Source organism: Pyxicephalus adspersus, chromosome 4 (genome assembly GCF_032062135.1).
Source record: "Pyxicephalus adspersus chromosome 4, UCB_Pads_2.0, whole genome shotgun sequence".
NCBI lineage: Eukaryota > Metazoa > Chordata > Amphibia > Anura > Pyxicephalidae > Pyxicephalus > Pyxicephalus adspersus.
Window position 1 is genome coordinate 5,769,144 of NC_092861.1, and position 18,226 is coordinate 5,787,369.

Here is an 18,226-nt window from a genome sequence, read left to right on the forward strand (position 1 = left end):
CATGTATTTAGTATGTTGTTTAACAGGTGTATTTTATAGATAATAGTCATCTAATTTTCAACTTTTCTAAAGAGAAATATATTTTCTATAATTTGTGGGGGATTTTTGGAACCTCAGTTAGGTTTTTAATGTTGTCTGTGTCTCCAATGGGGCACCCGTGTAATAGTCATGATGACCATTGTCACTAGGACCCAAAGGGAGGAAAATCTAAAATGGTAAAACTTGGGCTTTCAAATTAAATTAAATTGAAATTTTTCTAGTTACATTACAATTATACATTTCAATATACTTACAGCTCCCCTTCCAGGAGAAATTGGGATTCAAAGAACATAGGCAGCCATGACAGGGCACTATGGTATAGTAGGAGTGATACAATATTAGTGGGGGGGGGGGTCCCCACTTATCCTACATTTCTCTTCCTCGACTGTTAAAGAGAATTTGGAGTTCAGAAAAGGTAAGTGGCCAGCTATATGTGATGGGATAGCATTGTATACCAGTTATAGTTTTTCATATCTTGTGATGGCACATAGTGATGACATTTTAGGAGAAGTTTTCCACAAGAGACCTGCACTTGCAGTTACATTTCCCATTTCTTACTGAGTAATTGGGGTATATAGGGAGTAAGGGGATAGCTATGTGTGACAGGGTAGGCATTATATGATAGATACAACATTTTAATGGGGAAGGAGGGGGCATAAGGAGTTTTCTACTGGCTTCCACATTTCCAGTTGCCAACATCCCTCGATTCCAGAGAGATTGGGGTTCACAGAATGTGGGTGTCCAGCAACGTGTAACAGGCAGCTCGCCAGCCACTCATTCCCTCACATTGCAGCGTCTGCAGATTTTACTGCAGGCAGAGGTAAGTAGTACTGAGCATCTCCCCCGAGCCAGGGTTCTATGGCATAGGGAAGGGGTAATCGCACCGCAACCTCACTGCCAATCTGAATGCAGCCTTGAAGTTTTGTGAACTTTAAGGGACACCACAACGCACAGACAGTTGGCAGTACCCTAATGTCCATTGCCATGAGAGTGGCCCCCAGGGGGTCCCCAACATGCACACTCAATTAGGGGACCCTTGTCTTTAACTAGCCCCACTTAATATGAAAATATCCCTAATTGTTATGATTTTTTTGCTTGTGACCCCGTATGCTTAGAGGGCTTAAATGTAGCTTGGTAGCAGCTCTTAGGGTCCCCTGTGTACCCTAAACATTTCACATTTCTATGGCAATCAGTAATGGAGATTTGAGGATTAATACATGGGGATAATGACAGCTACATGGACACAGACACAGCTCTCATGCTGCTGCTGGGATTATCTCACAGTACAAGTAGCTCTCTCTCCTGGCAGCACGATTTCAAAGGGAAACATAGGAAAGCAGAGAAAGGAATGAGCAAAGGGCCGGACCTGACAGCTCCGTGGGCCGGATGTGGTCCGTGGGCCAAAGAATGGCCACCCCTGATCTAAAACAAAAATAAATACATTATGGTTTTATATATACTATAACTTAGTGAGCCTTATTTATTAAAGCTCTCTAAGATTGTAAAAGATAGAGAACCCGGGTGATCCAGTAAACCTTGTATGGATCTGGTTCAGAATTGAAAACATTATAGCTAACATTATAGCTATTTGCTAACAAACAGCAAATTACTTTTCAGTCACCCATGATAGGTTTTCCAGTCTTCTAAAGCTTTATTAAATCGGACCCAAGGTCTCTAAACGTGGGATTCACCTACCCCTGGTGCTACAGTGGCACCTGTCAAGGTGTACCCCCGTGGGCACAGACAATATGGAAGGTAGTGATTTTTTTTTAGCCTAGCACAGGCGGACAGAGACACTTCCTAAATTTCAATGAGAATATGGCCAGTCAACGCCCTGTAAATAGAAGCCAATACTTTAATTGTAATATAAAAATGGTGATAGCAACCCATTACCTATCAGCCAATAGAAACTTTAGCTCTCCAGCTTCTGAAGGATTATTAAGCATTCCTATTGGATGATGGTGGTTAGGGATAGGTTTTCCACTGAAACTAATAACTACTTTTACCTTAACAAACACCTTGGGCTCTATTTATAAAACAAGAAATCTGATATTCCCTCAAACATTCCCATTGTATCTTTTTTGTTATTTTTTATTCTTTTTTTTTTTTTTGCTTTTTATTATTAAAATGTTTGCTATTCTTAAAAAAATTTTTTTTAATTAATATCTTGGCACAGCACAGGAAGTGTGGCACAATAACACGGGCCAGAGATTTCACTTTTTTCACTGATTTCACTGATTATAATCTTTTTTGATGGGCTGAATCCATGACTTCCAATTTTTTCCCATCACGTAAGGTTTTCCCGCACAAATGTCCATATTCAACTTGTCCGTATTGTATGCACACCGAGTATTTATTTCATCTGACAGTTTTTGTTACATATGTGGGGACTATCTTGTTGAAAAACAGGAACTGTATTTTGCATATTTTGGAGTGATCAAGCCATGGTCTCCATATAACGTCTGCTGTATTTGCATTAAAGAGCAAACAAATTCCCAGAATTGTCAGAGGCAAAGTTGAAAGAGGGAGTATTTGTTGGACCTGACATCCACAAACTGAGGAAAAGTCCACTGTTTGAGACAAAAATGGACATGTAGGAAAAAGCAGCTTGGTTTTCATTTAAGGAAGTGGTCACCAAATTCTTTGGTAACCATTTGGACCCATATGAACTGGGTTGTTCAAAGAGCCTCAAACTGCATTTCCCCCACTTTCATTTGGACTACTTCCCGGAGAACTTGGGTGTGGTGAGTGAAGAGAAAAGCTATCGGGTTCCATGGAATGGAAAGAAGGCCATCGGGTTATCAAAGCAATGGATAGGAGGTACCAAGGGCGGTGGAACGTTAGTATGATTGCTGATTGTTGACTATTTCTGGGGGCTGCAGTGAGAAATAATGGACAGAAAACATAAAATGAAAAGCCTCAAGAGACCCTTTTATATACTGTTTTATTCTATTTTATTGGTTCTATTTTGGATGTTGTCTTAAAAAAAAAATGTATTCTTAAAATTTAAAAGGAATAAGTCACGTAAAAAAAGATTGAATTAACTCTTACCGTGATTGGAGCATTTGTTTCCTAGATTTTTTCCCTATGTTTTGCGAGAAAACATTACATGATGGGAAAATGTTTTTTTAATTTTGCACTCAAAAAAAATTATAAGGAACAGTTAAAATATTGAAGATGATTTTCAAGTCATTGAATTTTGAAGGCCTGTGTGGTTAGAACCAAACTTTAAAAAGAATGAGTTTACACCATCAGAGACAGCCCAACGGAGGAAAAGGATCATCGTAGACCTGGAAGTTGAAGATGGTGGCACTGATGCAGAAGTGACAGGTTTCTCTGCCTACAATAAAGAAAGTCTCCATCATGAACAGCAAGTTAGCTGTGTAGACTGAGGAAATGAGAGCAAAAACTGAAGTGGTGCAACTAATTACCTTTCCTACCTTTCTTTTAACAAAAATGTCTCATAAACATTGCATTGAGAAAAATCAGATGGTGTAGTCATGAAACAGAGGACATCATGGTACAGAACATATTTATAGAATATTTATGAAACATCATGTATCATACTGTACGTGGAGAAGATATTAAATGATTAAATTCATTTGACTTCTTGTTTTAATGCGTTTTAGGTTTATGAGACAATGAATACACCATATATATATATATATATACCACTAGTTTAAATTACATGAATTGTGTCATGAGATATGAAAATGAAAAAAAAAGATCTTAAGAGATTTGCCAGGTAAAATTTAGTGATAAATCTCCCATTTTCTCCTGAAATATTTTGTCAAACGTTTCATTTTGTGCCACAGTCATTAGGTTTTTCCAATCTCCAACTTGGCCTGAAAAGAAAATAACACAAATCTAACATTAAACATATACATTAAATACATTATAACATATTATATGGGCTTCAACATTCATAAATGAATTACAGAAACACTCTGCTTAGTTTGGTTTCATTGGATGCATTTATGGTAATAGATGAATTAGTTGTGATCAAAGATCAAACAGATGGAAAACACTACCTGGGCCTGACCTCAGTAATGAAAATTTGGTACACTTATTCAAATTGTTAAGAAACACTTATTGGGCTGGCGATTTTGTGTTGTGCGTCACCGCTGTATCCCACACAGCCTCTTTTGCCCAGCAATGTCATTTGCAGCAGCAAAGAGAATACATAAATAGCAGCAGCCCCTGCTTCCCTTTAGCTGTGCAGCCTGATGTATTTTATTAGCATCCCCAGCATCCATTGCTAGGCTGTGCACAGCTGAAGGGGATTTTAGAGGCTGATCAATTCCTGACTATTGCGCTGTCATTGGCTGCTGGCACTTTATAGCCTCTCTACTCCCAATCACCAGTGCCTGTAGTAGCGTGTATTTGGGCTATCTGTGCTGGAGTGGGTTTTCGTCTGATTTACTTTTGCTAACTATCACATTTACCTCTTCCTCACTAAAGCGCAGGCATCTCTCTCCTGAACACGCGGGCAGTCCTGACTCTGGGCTTGCCTACATTCCCAAGATTTTTAGGCTTCATCCAACCCCAGTTAAGAAATAGCTTATTAATCATCCCTGGCTATTTAGCTAGCTCACACACTGCACTCAGTGCTTGTGCAACAAGTCTACATTAGTGCCGAGCCCCTAGTTCTGTTGAGTCAGTGCCTGTCCACCTGTTGCTTAATCTAGCATTTCCTCTGTCCAGCTCCTGTGTTAACCCCTAGTTGTCCAGTCTGTTGGTTCCCAGCCAACTGTCCAGTGCTGTTTAAGTGTTCCTGTCTGTCTGTGGATATTCCTGTGTCACCTGTGCCTCCTTTTGCTTCCAGTGTCTCCTGTGTTACTACGTCTGCGGTGGCCCTTGTGTCGCCAGTGGCTATTTCTTGGATCTCTGCTATTTGATTCCTGCCTTATGGCCTGACCTCTCTTGGTTGTTTCCTGCCTGGACCTTGACCTTCTTCTGCTTTGTGATTTGGTACCATGTTTCATATTGCCTACTTTGGTGTGCCCAAGGACCGCAACAATCAGTAAGTAGCAGTGCAACATCCTCACCATCAAAGACTCTGGAGAAGACCTGGTTACTGCTTAGCCTTGGCCCTTCTCAGGGTTCACACCGCTCCTGTGCAAGTCGTACGCGTGCGCGACACTGACTTTGCCTGTTACTGAGCCTGCGAGTTTATGCTGCCTAGACCTACCAACCTTTTGCCGGTAACCTCGACTCTGCTTGTGTTTGGTCCTGTGTACTTTGTCCGGTGGATGGATTATCTGTTATGACCTCTGGATCCATATTCTGGACTTTGTTTGTTGGATGTCACAGCCAAGACACTTGAACAGGAGGTGGACCCTGTGTGCTACCAGCACGTTTACCCGAGGTGATATCAGAGGCGCAGAGTCTATGGCACCGCCCGGTGTTCACCAGAGCACCCCGCAAGGGGTATTGGGCTTTGCTGCGAACGGCACCCAGGTTGCGGCCCTCAGACTCAACCGTGCATGTAGCAGCTGACAGCTGGAGATAACCGAAGGCGAAGTACAAAGTCGACAGGTAGATTCAAAAACCGAAAACAGGACCGCATCAGGGCAGGCAGAGAACAGGCACAGTCAGGACAAGCCAAGGTCAGGAACAGGAAACGAGGACTGGAAACTGAATGCTCACAGGAACCTCAGGTAGTAACAACTATTGCTGAAACAATAGGTGCATGACTGAGCCCAGCATGTATAGGGAGACTGACAGGTTAGCTGGGTGGGGATTAGGAGGACAGGTGAGAATCAATTAGCAGAAATGGCTGGACAACGCCCCTCAGTCCAGAGCCAGCACAGCAGCTAGAGCAAGGTGGGAACAGCTGCTGCTAAACAGACTGCTGTTGCAGTGCTGCTGATCTGTGACATTGGAATTTTGGTACTGCATTATCTGTGGGCTTCTGGTCCTCTGCCAGCTCTTCACCAGACACCATCCCTTGTGCAAGTCCTGGGGGCAACCATGTGCTGTGAAAATGCAACCAGTCTCCTAGGCCTCACTATAGGTGAAGAGTGCGGTGTTAGATTGGGAACTGGTGTCTGGCGAGTACGGTTGCTGGACCAGGGCCTTACATATATATGATACCTCTCAAAAACTATTCTCAACCAGGGTTACATTAAAGCTTGAATTCCGCCACAAGTTGCAAGGGGATTCTTGAACTGTAGCTGACTGGCCTCCCATCTAATGGTGTCTGGAAAATTCCAAGGCCAACACCATTTGGCAAATCTTGCTACAGAATGCCAATGATTTTTTAAATTCTGTCAGAATGTTCTTCCAAATGCCTAAAAAGATCAATATTTCCACTGGTCACCAATGTAAAGGATGGAACTGTACAATTAGTTAACTTTAACAAGGATATTCTAAGACCAAACAATGTTTAATGGTTCTTCTGAAAATCAAATGGTTGGAAAAGGTTGACCTAGTTTACTCTGGGTTAGATGCAATTAAAGTGGGTGTATACAATTATATAAGAATAAAAAGGTCCCAAATGGCAGATATTTTGGGGTGAACCTTTGAGATACTCACGGTGAACTAGGTTTGCTATCAATACAAAAAGCTTGATACAAGGATAATAATCTTTCAAAGAGAGACCATGCATTTTCTCAATTTTTTTAATTTTTTTATGCCGTGTGTTAGAATAAGATGGCTAAAGATGGTCTGTAAGAGGAAGAAGAGACGGATGATGATGGCACCCTGCACTTGGACATGGATAGTTGAGTCGCTCAAATTTAGTTCTCCTAGTGTGTAGTTCCCTTCCCTAGTGTTAGCACTCTGTATAAGTATTTTTGTTGGCTACTTCCACACAAATTAAAGGAGCTTTCTAGAAATTGTTACTTAAATTGATTGAGTCCAGGCAGAGCTAAAAGTAATGTCTGAAAACAGGGATTTTCCAAACATTTGTTTTTGAAAAGCCTAATTTGATAATGCAAGCACTCATTTTTGAGGACTGTTCTTGGAAAGCCATAGGTAAGTTGAGACTGGCTGTTAAATAGTTCTGTGTTTACTTCCTCTTTAAATCATGCAATATGCAGTGTATATTCTGTTAACTTTGGGTGGCTGCCTGTTGAATAATCTGAGAATACTTGTCCTATTTCATAATACATTTACTAAATAAATTACTTCTAAAGAACTAAAGAATATAGAAGTACAACCAATCAACAGTATAGCTGAACTATTTTACCTTTACGCATAAATGACCCCAATTTTTTATCAATGAGGTCTTCAGGCATATTGTCTTTATTTGCAAGTGGATCATTTTTCATCTCTTTGAAAGATGCTTTCTTGACCACAATATCCATTGCTTCATCATCTAATTTTATACCCAAAAATGAGCAGACTTTTTTCACAGTAGATCGAAGGTCCTGCAAACAGGAGAAAACCCATTTTAGTGAACAATAACTATTATATTGTCTAAAACTTAAACATTTTTTTAGCAAATTTGATAAACGGATATGTGCATTTAAAACATTTTTTTGACATATAATGAAAATAATTTAGTGATCAGCAAAACCTGGCAAGATTCAAAGTCCAAGATAGGATGGTTGAGTCTGGAATAATATATTTTTAACTTTATAGCTTCAAACTAATATAATTCGTCTCTGTCTTCTCTAGATCTGTGTACACAATAAACTAGCTCCATAATTGGCCAACAACTTGATACCTGCACATCAATGGAATTAAATAAAATAAAAAAATAGGAATATGAAGTAAAGGGTGATTGTTCAAATCTGATGCTGATAGAGATAGTGTTCATTGTAAGAAGAGAGTTACCTGACAAACTGTGAACATGGGGGGCACACAAGACAATGCCACCCATCCGAAGAAAATCAGTTTCTTAACTGATCCTAATATCTTCCTATACAGTTTCTGAGCTTTTCCTATCCTTTCCTATTTTCCTATCCTGGGTTTGATATTCCAACACCGTGGGTGCTTTGGATCTCCTCTTGTATAGCAGAAGCTTATCCCATTCCCTATTTTTGGCTCTTGTGAGCCTTTTGGCTTTTAGAAATGGAAATTCACCACTAATTCTCCTTTTGGCAAAACCAAACTTCATTGCTGACCGTAATAGAAGTATCACAATGATAATCAGGAACCTTATAATTTACATTGCTAATAGTAAACAATGTTAATATTAAACATGGGGCCATGTAATGCTATTAAAAGCTTCTTCCTTACTTGTCATCCTTCGTGAAAATACAGAATGGCCAGGTTTTTCCAACAATTGATTTTTTTTCCTTTCTAGTAGCACAGAAATTTTCCAGGATTCATTGGACTCAAATTGTAAAAGAGTGGTTCAGGTTCAGGTTCACATTGCATACATTTTCCAAATAATACCGCAGTGAATGTATAGTGTAATCAAAGCTAAAGGCAGCCCAACAAAATGTAACTTTTTTTTAAGGCCAGGCAGCATATTTTATATGTCGAAAAACTCATCTACAGTATAAACAAATGCTGTTATATTTTAGTATTTCAACAAATGTCATATCCCTTACCTTTATCATGTCTTCATATTTTAAGAAAAGGATGTTGTAATCGTTTTTATGAGTGTACCACCCTCGTACATGATCAAACCATTTGCCTGCATATACTGTGAAAAATAAAAATCCCAATGCATTGTAAATAGGACATATCACACATCGTCAGCACTTTTCTAATGCCTCCTGGATGATACTAATAGCTCTATTTGTCTACAGAAAAAAAATTGTAGTCCTTGTTTCTGTTTTAAAAAAATTCTGGGAATCAATGAGTAAATTAAGTAGCAATAATGATATCTGTCATAGAAATATGGGTGGATATGATCTTGAGCTAGGAGACAGGAATTACTCAGGGATGTAGTCATAAAAAATCAGGTGGGAGCACAGTAATAGTGAATGCTAGTCATGGCGAATGTGCAGAGAAAGCCTATATGGGGGACACGAAAAAATTGAGGGTACAGCATGCCCACGTGTGCCTGCCCCACTATACCCCTGGAATCATTATAATATTAACTAATACTATTAATTCACTACTAATATGCTACACTTTCCCTTCCTACTTTAGGTTTTGTTCATAAAAGGAAAAGCTTCATGTCCACCATAGCATCCTACCTTCTAGGATATTATGGATGTGCAGTTGACAATTCTGCAGCAATTTGGCTATCATGTTAATACAGCCCAAAATATGTTTCCAGGACCTTGTTGGATCTATGCCATGAGGACTTGTGACAGTCCTGAAGGCAAAAGTAGGTCCAACCCATTACCAGGACCTATTAAAGTGGTCGATGAGTGTATTATATAGACAGCAATACAGGTGCTACAATTACCGATTCAGAGCAGCAATTAATCATGATCAAAATCACTCGTGACAAGGTCCAAATAATTATTTGAAGCAAAAGCTTTCAGGTCAAATTACTGTACATCAAGCAGAACATAAACACATAGGATGTATATTTACCTTCACCATCTAAAAACTTCTCAAAAAAGTGGTCAAAATTTGGCGATTTTTCAGCTAAAACAGCAATGTCTTGAAAATGATAAAAAGACTTCATAACATCCTTTGGATTCCTCATCACATAGATGACCTTCAATGAAAAAAACACTGAATAAGGATGGATATATGAAGGTCTACTTGTTGTATAAAAAAATCATAGTTTTACCCCATTTTATTAGTGACATTGCCCATAAGATAATGTTTATTTCTGTGGGTGTTTGCTGTAAATGGTGATAAGTTCCATTTTTTAAGGGCATGGTGCACATCTTTGCTAAGCCTGTTTACTGAGAACCCATTGCAAGCCAATAAAAACACTTGCTGCAATGTACATTAGGTGAAATATACAAGCCGTGGTTTGGGCAACATTCTCGCTACTCAGAAAGAAGTTGGCAATATAAGAAACACACCGGAAGTCCATTGTTACCTAAGTTCTCTGCTTGAGAACGTCCAAATTGGTTTGTAAACCTGGCATACAACAAACACCTAAAAGATCACTGCAAGCTTTTTATTCTCTTTTTTGGCCTAGTGGCTCTGCCAGTAACACATTTTCTGTCACAATATGGCTAGGGTCTCATCTACATCTCAGGAATCTATAGGTTCAGAAAAACTGGCACCCTAAACTCAACCCAGTAACACTGACCACACACCCAAGTCATATTCCTTTTTTACAAACAAAAATACGCAAGTAAGCTTTGTAAGTACAGAAACACTAAGTGGCACAAAAAATTGGGATGTCTCCTCTATACACACATATGTACAGTAAGTAACTAAAATGGTAGACCTTACTGACTGTATCTGACAAGCATTCCAAGAAATGGCAGTATCACATCACAAATGCAGCCAGAAAATGTGTGATTGGGTAAAAAAACCCTACAAGGAGCCACCCGGACTTCTTTTGTACGTACCAGGTCGGCAAGACCAGTTGTCACATCTAACCTAACCAGACTTGCTTACAATGCCACTCTACCCTTTTTTAAAACCATCAGGTCCATCAGGGTGCATATCATATCCAACATATCTAGAACTAGTGCATTGTGCTAGAATTAGCATCACAAATATCAAGACAGATAACGCCATCAGGTCCACCAGGCTACACATCATAATTTTAGTTTTCCATACTAACCAGACTTAGTATATTGTACCAGAATATGCGCTGGAGTTACTACCATGCATTGGCTTGTCACTGATGTCAATGGCTGATCCCAATTCTTCTGCTACAACTATCTATAGTATACAATCACATTATCCCGGTAATAAAAAGGGCTTCCAGGCAGGGCCAGGTTTTTACCTTTGGCTCCCCTAGGCTAGCTAGTTTGTGCTGAAACTCCTTCCCCCAACCTATACCAGCCCTTGATGTTGACACAAAAAAACACCACGAAAGCTGTTCCACAAGAACCAAAGAGAGTGAGGGAGAGTGAGAGAGGAGAGATGAGAGAGAAAAAGAGGGGAGAAAGAGAAGGAAGGAAGGAAAGAAGAGATAGGGGGAGAAAAGAGAGGAAGAGTGAGGGAAATACAGGTAAGAAGGGGAGAGAGAGGGTGAGGAGGAGTGAAAAAAGAGAGGGTGGAAAGAGAAAAAGAGGTTGAGGGAGAGTGAAAGAAAATATAAGGAATATAGAATATAAGGGAAGAGGGAGAGGGCAGAGTTAGTGGGAAGTGAGAGAAAGAGAGAAGAGAGAGGGGCATGGGAGAGAGAGAAAGAAGAAGGGCAAGAGAGAGAGGGTGGAAGAGGGGAGAGAGTGGGGTAGATAGAACAAGGGAGAGGGGTGAGAGAGATGGGGAAGAGAAAGTGAAGAGGAATTGAGATAAAGACCCTGATTTATGAAGGCTCTCCAAGGCTGGAGAGAATACACTTTCATCAGTGAATCTGGGTGAAATCTGGGAAAATAGAAAGGAGGTAAAAAATAATGTCTTCAATACAGATGTCACTTTGCACAGATCTCTGAACAGTTGTGAACTTGGTATAATCCCTTTCATGTAATGTGTGCATCACATTACTGTAGAACTTATCGACCAGCAGTAACAGGTTTCAGTTCCATATAAAGATGCTGTAATGGCACCCCTTGGTGGTGACGTCACCCTAAGCCATGTCCTAGGTGGCCTTATTGGAAATCAGGCCTGTGTCCAGGCATGAAGATAGCACAGATGGAGGAAGGTGGCAGTCACCTGCTGGCTTCTACGCCTGGGCTCAAAGAGCCTACTGACAAATCAGTTCTAATGACAACAATGAGTCACCCCACATAGGTCCAGTGGTACCTTGGTATAAGTCCTTATGACTCATTTTGGCCCATATAAGTTCTATCACAAAGGTTGTATACCAGGCAATGGTTGTATACCAAAATTTTTTGTGTCCAAACCGGACTTATACCAAGTTGGACTTATTCCAAAGCGGACTTATACCGAGGTACCACTGTTTTCTGAAAGGACCAAAAGGTTATTTTTTGTACTTTAAAAAAGTATTTATTTCTTAGATTAAAAGGAACCAAATAGGAAAAGGCCTTTGTTAGATTTTACATTTACTTTGGTGTACCAGTGACTTTGCTCACTGCCAAATGAACATTTAGGAATGTAAAGAATTATCTATCTGATTATGTCTTAGAAAAATCAGATGATACCATTGTAGAAAAAAATTATTTCCCCATTTATCATATTCCACTGACATTATAAACCCAAATAATGGTACCTTACCTTTCCCTTTTTATTTTTCAATTCTCGGGGAACAAATGCTTCTGACAAATGGGATACAAACATACGAGGTGAAGGACGACTGTTGTGATCTATATTCTCATTTAGTTGTGGGAACTCAAGCCATGGAACTCTCTCATTAGTATTTATTTTTTCAGTACCATTTCGGTGCCCTTCACTGGTTATTAAACTTAATATTTGCTGGGTCCAAATGGTTCCTTTTACATAGAATAAAAAAAAGGATTTATTTTCTTACATTCAATATCATTACATTAGCTGTAGCTCTCGAGATTACTCTAGAACAGGGTGCAAAACCTTTTTCCTTACTGCACAGTGCTAAATGGTTGGGTTATGGGGACATCAAAATTCATGGCTCCCAGGTAATCCCAACAAAAATATTATCAACTCAGTTTCATATGTATAAAAATGTATGTATGTATATGTATAAAATCTATAGGTTCAATTGTATCAGCTTTGAATTTTGTTGGTGCGAGCAGCCCAGGACTGCATGTAGTAGCTAAAATTTCAAGAACAGATAAAAAATACCAACATGTTACATAATATGTGTGAACATAATTTAGCTAATTAAAATGGTTATCTTCTAATTTGGTGCCTGTTGTTAACATATGTAATGCAGATAAAAAAATTCACTGTTCTGAAATGTTACGAAAACAGTCATGGCAGAATCATCAAATGTTGTGCAGGTGGCAATATTCTATTCCAGGGGTGCCCAACGTACGGCCCGTGAGCCACATCTGGCCTGCAGAGCTGCAGAATACGGCCCTCTCCTCATCTCTGCTTGTTGTCTTGCAGGGGACAGGCACAACACTACCGGTACCCTGTCCCCCTCAAGACAACTAGCATCACAAGATGAGACACATTGTCCACAGCTTTCTCCGCTGACAGCTGAAGAGGATAGGGAGGAAGGCATTGAGGCTTCTGTAACACTGCCTTCCTTCCTGCCCCCTTCAGCTGTCAGCAGAGAAAGCCATTGACTTAAAATGCAAGGAAGGTGGGGAGTGTTACAGAAGCCTCCCTGCTTCCTCCATGCTTTTCTTGCATTCTAAGTCCAAAGCTTTCTCCTCTGACAGCTGAAGGTGGTGGGGAGGAAGGTGGTGTTACAGAAGCTTCACTGCCTTCCTCTCTGCCCCCTATAACTGTCAGTGGAGAAAGCTGTGGAACAGGATTGGAGCTGGTAAGAGTATATTTTTCTTCATACTTTTTTCCTGATTTCTCTCTCCCTTTGGGACAAAAGATGATTTGTCATTTCTTTTATGTCATTTTCTTTTCTTTTATTGTGCTGGGTGGCTAGGGGCCTTTGTGGTATAATAGTTTGGATTTGAAAATCTGGTTTGGTGTGGATTTTTACTTCTGATACCTGTAGCCCTAATATTTTTGGTTTGGAATGGGTATGTTGTTGGTTTACAAAGAGAGAAGTACTGTTGTATCATTTGGGGTTAAATTGTTAAAATATTTATGTTATGTTTAATGTGTGTACATTAGTAAAAGTTTATAAAAAATGTATTTTAGTTATGCTAGTTTGCAAATGTTTGTTGTTTTAAATAAATGCCTGTCAGCCATTTTAAGTCCGGTGAAGTTTCAGTGTGTTCTTAGGGGTAAAATTGGGGTGAGAGGGGGTGGGCCTGGTAAGCAGTGACAAAGTTAAAGGTAAAGGGAGTGGGAGACGACATTTTAGCTACCCTGGTCATACAATTCCAAAGTGAAGAAACTTTTAAAAGTCCTCTTGTTATTTAATAGACTGCATGTTAGAGGCAAAAATTCAGGTTTGAGGGGGCAGGTGATGAGTATTGGAAAACGAAGGTCAAGTCCCACAAACTCAGAAAATGCCAGATTTATTGTAATGGGTAATTCACATTGGCAATGAGGCAGCAGTAAGTTTACCACTTGGGGAGAGTCTACAAGTAATGTCTCTCTACGGCAACACCCATAGGGAATGAATAGGGGCTGCAGTGAGTGGTACTAGTAGCTGTCAAATGTGCAGATGCTGGTCCTTTTGGAACCAGCACTGTCGGGCCAGTGCTCAAATTTCTGCAAGGTACCATCCGCACAATCGTGAGAGATCAGGCATTAAAGAGGCAGTTGTGAACCTGCCCTAAGAAAGCTTTCCAAAGTCCTGGAAAAAAGAATCAAAATCATTTGCTACGGTCAAAGGGAACAAAAGCCCCAAACAAGAACCTTCCAGGGACAATTTGGGTCAGAACTTGGTACATAACAGTAAGCAGGAAAGGTAAACAGACCAAGGTGAATGCCAGAATATCTAAGATCCAAGCAGGCCGCTCATGAACATAGGCCAGGTGAAATGTATAGCATCAGAGGTCACCTATCAAGTCAGGGAAAGAAGCAATGGAAGAAAACTTAGCAAGGAACCAGTGGGATACCTGTATTGAGTTGCATATGTGGGTTCTCTATGCACGAAAGTATGCTCGTGCTTTGAGCCACCTGGCTCTTTCCTCTTAAAGTTAATATTTTAGGCTTTTGTTGTCCAAGAACTCTATTCCCTCTAATTTTTATATTTGTAGTATGTAGCATTTGTACACATTATCACATCCCTTTGATCTAAAATAAATATGTCCTACAGTAGGAGATTGTATCTGCCCAATTTAGTATGCTCAGTAAATTATGGGCTGTTGGTTCAAAATAATATATTTAAATGAGTTTGAATGTTTTAAAATTTTGATAAGCATAAGCAAAGTGTGGACTTTGATCAGCTAGTATCATAAAAAAAGTCAATTAAAATTAGCCAAATGTCACAATATGTTGGTTTAATAAATAAAATATTCAGGATTTTTGAATTTTGATTCAAAATTAAAAGAATGGCAGAGTATAAAGTCTCCATAGGGCCAACCTAAGCTCCCAGCCACTTCCATTTAACCAAACAGGAGTAGTTGGGATTTATTTTGTGCACACATTTAAACATGGTTGCTGTGCAGTTCCTGGAAGTGATATATAATTTCTAGTCATGTGGTTGCTTTTCCTCCTCTAGAAGAAGAATTGCACTGCAGCTAAAAACATAAGGGCAACTCCTGCAAATGTGTTAACCTGCAGTTTGCTGCTCCAGGATGCATTCCAGCTGTTGGCTATATGCCTGGCAATGCTTTACTACATGGTTTGCAAACACAATTCTGAAAATGGCCTAAGGGTATGATTAACTAGACAAAGAAACTAGAAACATGTGAACATCAATAAGAATATTTAACACATATTTCATAGGTTATTACAGTGTTTCCCAAGCAGGGTTCCTACAGTAGTTTCTAGGGGTCCCTTGAACAATTTGGTCTTACCAGATCAGTATAACTGACATCAATGATCTTTTTGACTATCTGTAAGGGTGACATTCTGCCCAATGGATTGATACAACAGGAATTCTCAAGTGTTGTGTTAGTATACCTCCAAATACAGTATAAGTTCATAAAAAAAGGATATCATAAATTTGGCTGAATTATTTTCTGTGATTGATTAACCCATGTTTCGCAAAAAACATCTTCCTCATGGGTCTTCTGTTTCCATTCTAGTTCTATGTCTAAAGGGTTGGTTGTACAAAGATATATTTGCATTTATTATTGGTAATTTTAATGTTTTCTATTCGTTTACTTATATGACCAATACTTGACTACACCCAACTTAATATCCCTTGAAGAATGTAATAATATAAGCAGCAATAAACCCACCTGATTTGGGGTATGTAACGAGGAAAACATCATCATTCCTTACTTTTAAATTCTTCATGGACTCTACAAATTCTAGCGTCATTGTTTTTTTTATAAAACAAAATCCTTTATACCAGTACAAATTTTTGTCACGTAGCACAGGAGTAATTTCAGCCATTTTTACCAATGATATCTGTAATAAAAAAACAATAATACAAGAATAAGACTGAGAGATGGTACATTCATAATGTCCCCCTTCCCTTATCAGTAGGAAAACCCTCCTTATGACCTCTGACTCCTGTTTTAGGTATGTTGTCTGATTTTCAATGGTTCCATGTGCTTCAGTGTCTTGAGATACATTCATTGCAATGCACTGAGCAGAAGTATAACTGGTCCCTATTTTGTTCTTTGATTAAAGTAAACCTGTCAAAAGGTAAAGAAGCATGGGAGAAGCATAACCAGGCATTGTGTTGGAACTCTCTTCATTTACATTTAGCTGTGCAGTGCAGCACAGTGAATGAATAAAAAATTGTACCATTTGTGATTTGTGTGCATTTATTTATTTACTTATATAGCGCTTTACAAGGTCCACAGTCATATCACTAATTGTCCCTTAAAGAGGCTCACAATCTAATGTCCCCACAATAGTCATATGTCATTAACACAGTCGAAGGCCAATTTATTTTGAGGGAAGCCAATTTACGAAACTGCATGTTTTGGAATATGGGAGGAAACCCACGCATACTCTATGTTTATAGTGTCCTGGCCAACATTCAAACCTGTGACCTAGCATTGCAAAGACTAGGGTGCTAGCCGCTGAGCCAACCAAATATGTTGAAAGATGGTGGCTAAAACGTGGAACCATAGGTTTCTTCCAGAGATTGCTAAGGGTTCCTTGATCAATGAGCAGTTTGTGCCTCTCAGGTCAGTTTAACTGACTTCAATGATCTTGTTGGCTTCTCAATGGCCAGCAATGTAAGAGTCAATCTACCCACTGACCACAACACTAATATACTGTGAGCTGTGGTTTTAGTAAATATAGAAGGGGTCTCCTGAAAACCTGAAAGGTATTTTCAAGGGTTATCCCATGTTGAAGCGGTTGAGAAACACTGCAATAGATACTTGCACAGGGCTGGATTTGCACCTTTTTCTCTCCAAGCCAACTACCTTGAAAGAAGGTTCTAACGGCTAAGTTCAGACAGGCAGTGGGGTTGCAGTGCAGTTACCACTTCTAGTTACCAAGAATGAGAAAGAGACAGAAAGAAAGAGAGAGAGAGAGAGAGAGAGAGAGAGAGAGAGAGAGAGATAGGGTAGGGAGGAAAGAGAGAGAGATATTGAGGTAGAGAGAAGTGGGGGAGAGAACGATTGAAGGAGAGAGAAAGAAGGAGAGAGAGGGAGGGAGAGAGAGAAGGAATGAGAGAAAGAGGGTGAAAGAAAGAGGGAGAGGGAAAAAGAGAAAAAGGGAAAGAAAGAGAAACAGACAGGGAGAGAGAGAGAGAGTATAATTATAATATAATTAGGTATAAATGCTCTTTAAGACTGGAGAAGATAAAGTATCATGGGAGAACATGTGTGATCCTGCAAACCTGGAACAGCAAAATATTTTGGGAAATTCATTCCCATATTTGCTGGATTACCCAGCTTCTCTCATTAAAGTCTATCTCCCCCAGTCTTAGAGATCTTTCATAAATCAGAGAGAAAGAGAGAGATAGAGGGGGACGGGAAGCGAGAGGGAGATGGAGGTAAAGAGAGAGAGAAAGCGAGAGGAAGAGAGAGACTGAAAGAAAGCAAATCAGCTCACTTACCAGTGATCATCTGGTGACACCTGAACTGAAGGCTCCCGGTGTCACAGATCTTCCAAGCTGACGGTTCTGGCAGGTACAGCAGCTTCCAGATAACAGAGATTGAGCATACCTGCTATACAGTGCAATTTGAATGTCTGAATTCTCCCTTTAGTGACCATGCCGTCCTAGATCATGGCTTGGGTGGCCTTTTTATTTTACAAATCCAATCCAGCTTATGTATGTAAAAGATTCTTTAGGTCCATGTGTTTTCAATGTAACCAAACACTAAACATAGTCACTGCATGTTATTTTGAACTACAGCTTTAAAGTATATTCCAAAAAAGATTTTAATATTTCAGCCAAAGCCCTGCGTGCAAAAAATAATTTAATATATAAATATAAAAACATTCTGGAGAGAATGGGACTGACCTTTCTGTTCAAACCTTTATTTTCACTCCTTGATTTGTAGCTCAATGTTCCACAGAAATGAATATCATTCCTCTGGCTAAATAAATTATATAAGAAACTCTTAGCCAATCAGATATACAAGTTCCTCCTCTTTTCCTGCAGTTA

General features: G+C 39.5%; 1 protein-coding gene across 2 annotated transcripts; it reads right to left on the minus strand.

The window, feature by feature from the left end:
* Positions 1-3,554: 3,554 nt before the first annotated feature.
* LOC140327999 (amine sulfotransferase-like) lies at positions 3,555-18,144 on the minus strand. Of its 2 annotated transcripts, none has more exons than XM_072407268.1 (7): positions 18,083-18,144; positions 15,891-16,062; positions 12,205-12,419; positions 9,484-9,610; positions 8,544-8,638; positions 7,232-7,412; positions 3,555-3,884 (listed from the first exon to the last, which is right to left on the minus strand). In XM_072407268.1, the coding sequence occupies exons 2-7, from the start codon at positions 16,045-16,047 to the stop codon at positions 3,769-3,771; spliced, it is 891 nt and encodes a 296-aa protein (XP_072263369.1). In that variant the 5' UTR covers positions 16,048-16,062; positions 18,083-18,144; the 3' UTR covers positions 3,555-3,768. The 2 variants fall into 2 exon arrangements, with proteins under 2 accessions (XP_072263369.1, XP_072263370.1); XM_072407269.1 differs by lacking the exon at positions 18,083-18,144 and adding an exon at positions 17,675-17,979.
* Between the last annotated feature and the right edge of the window lie 82 nt (positions 18,145-18,226).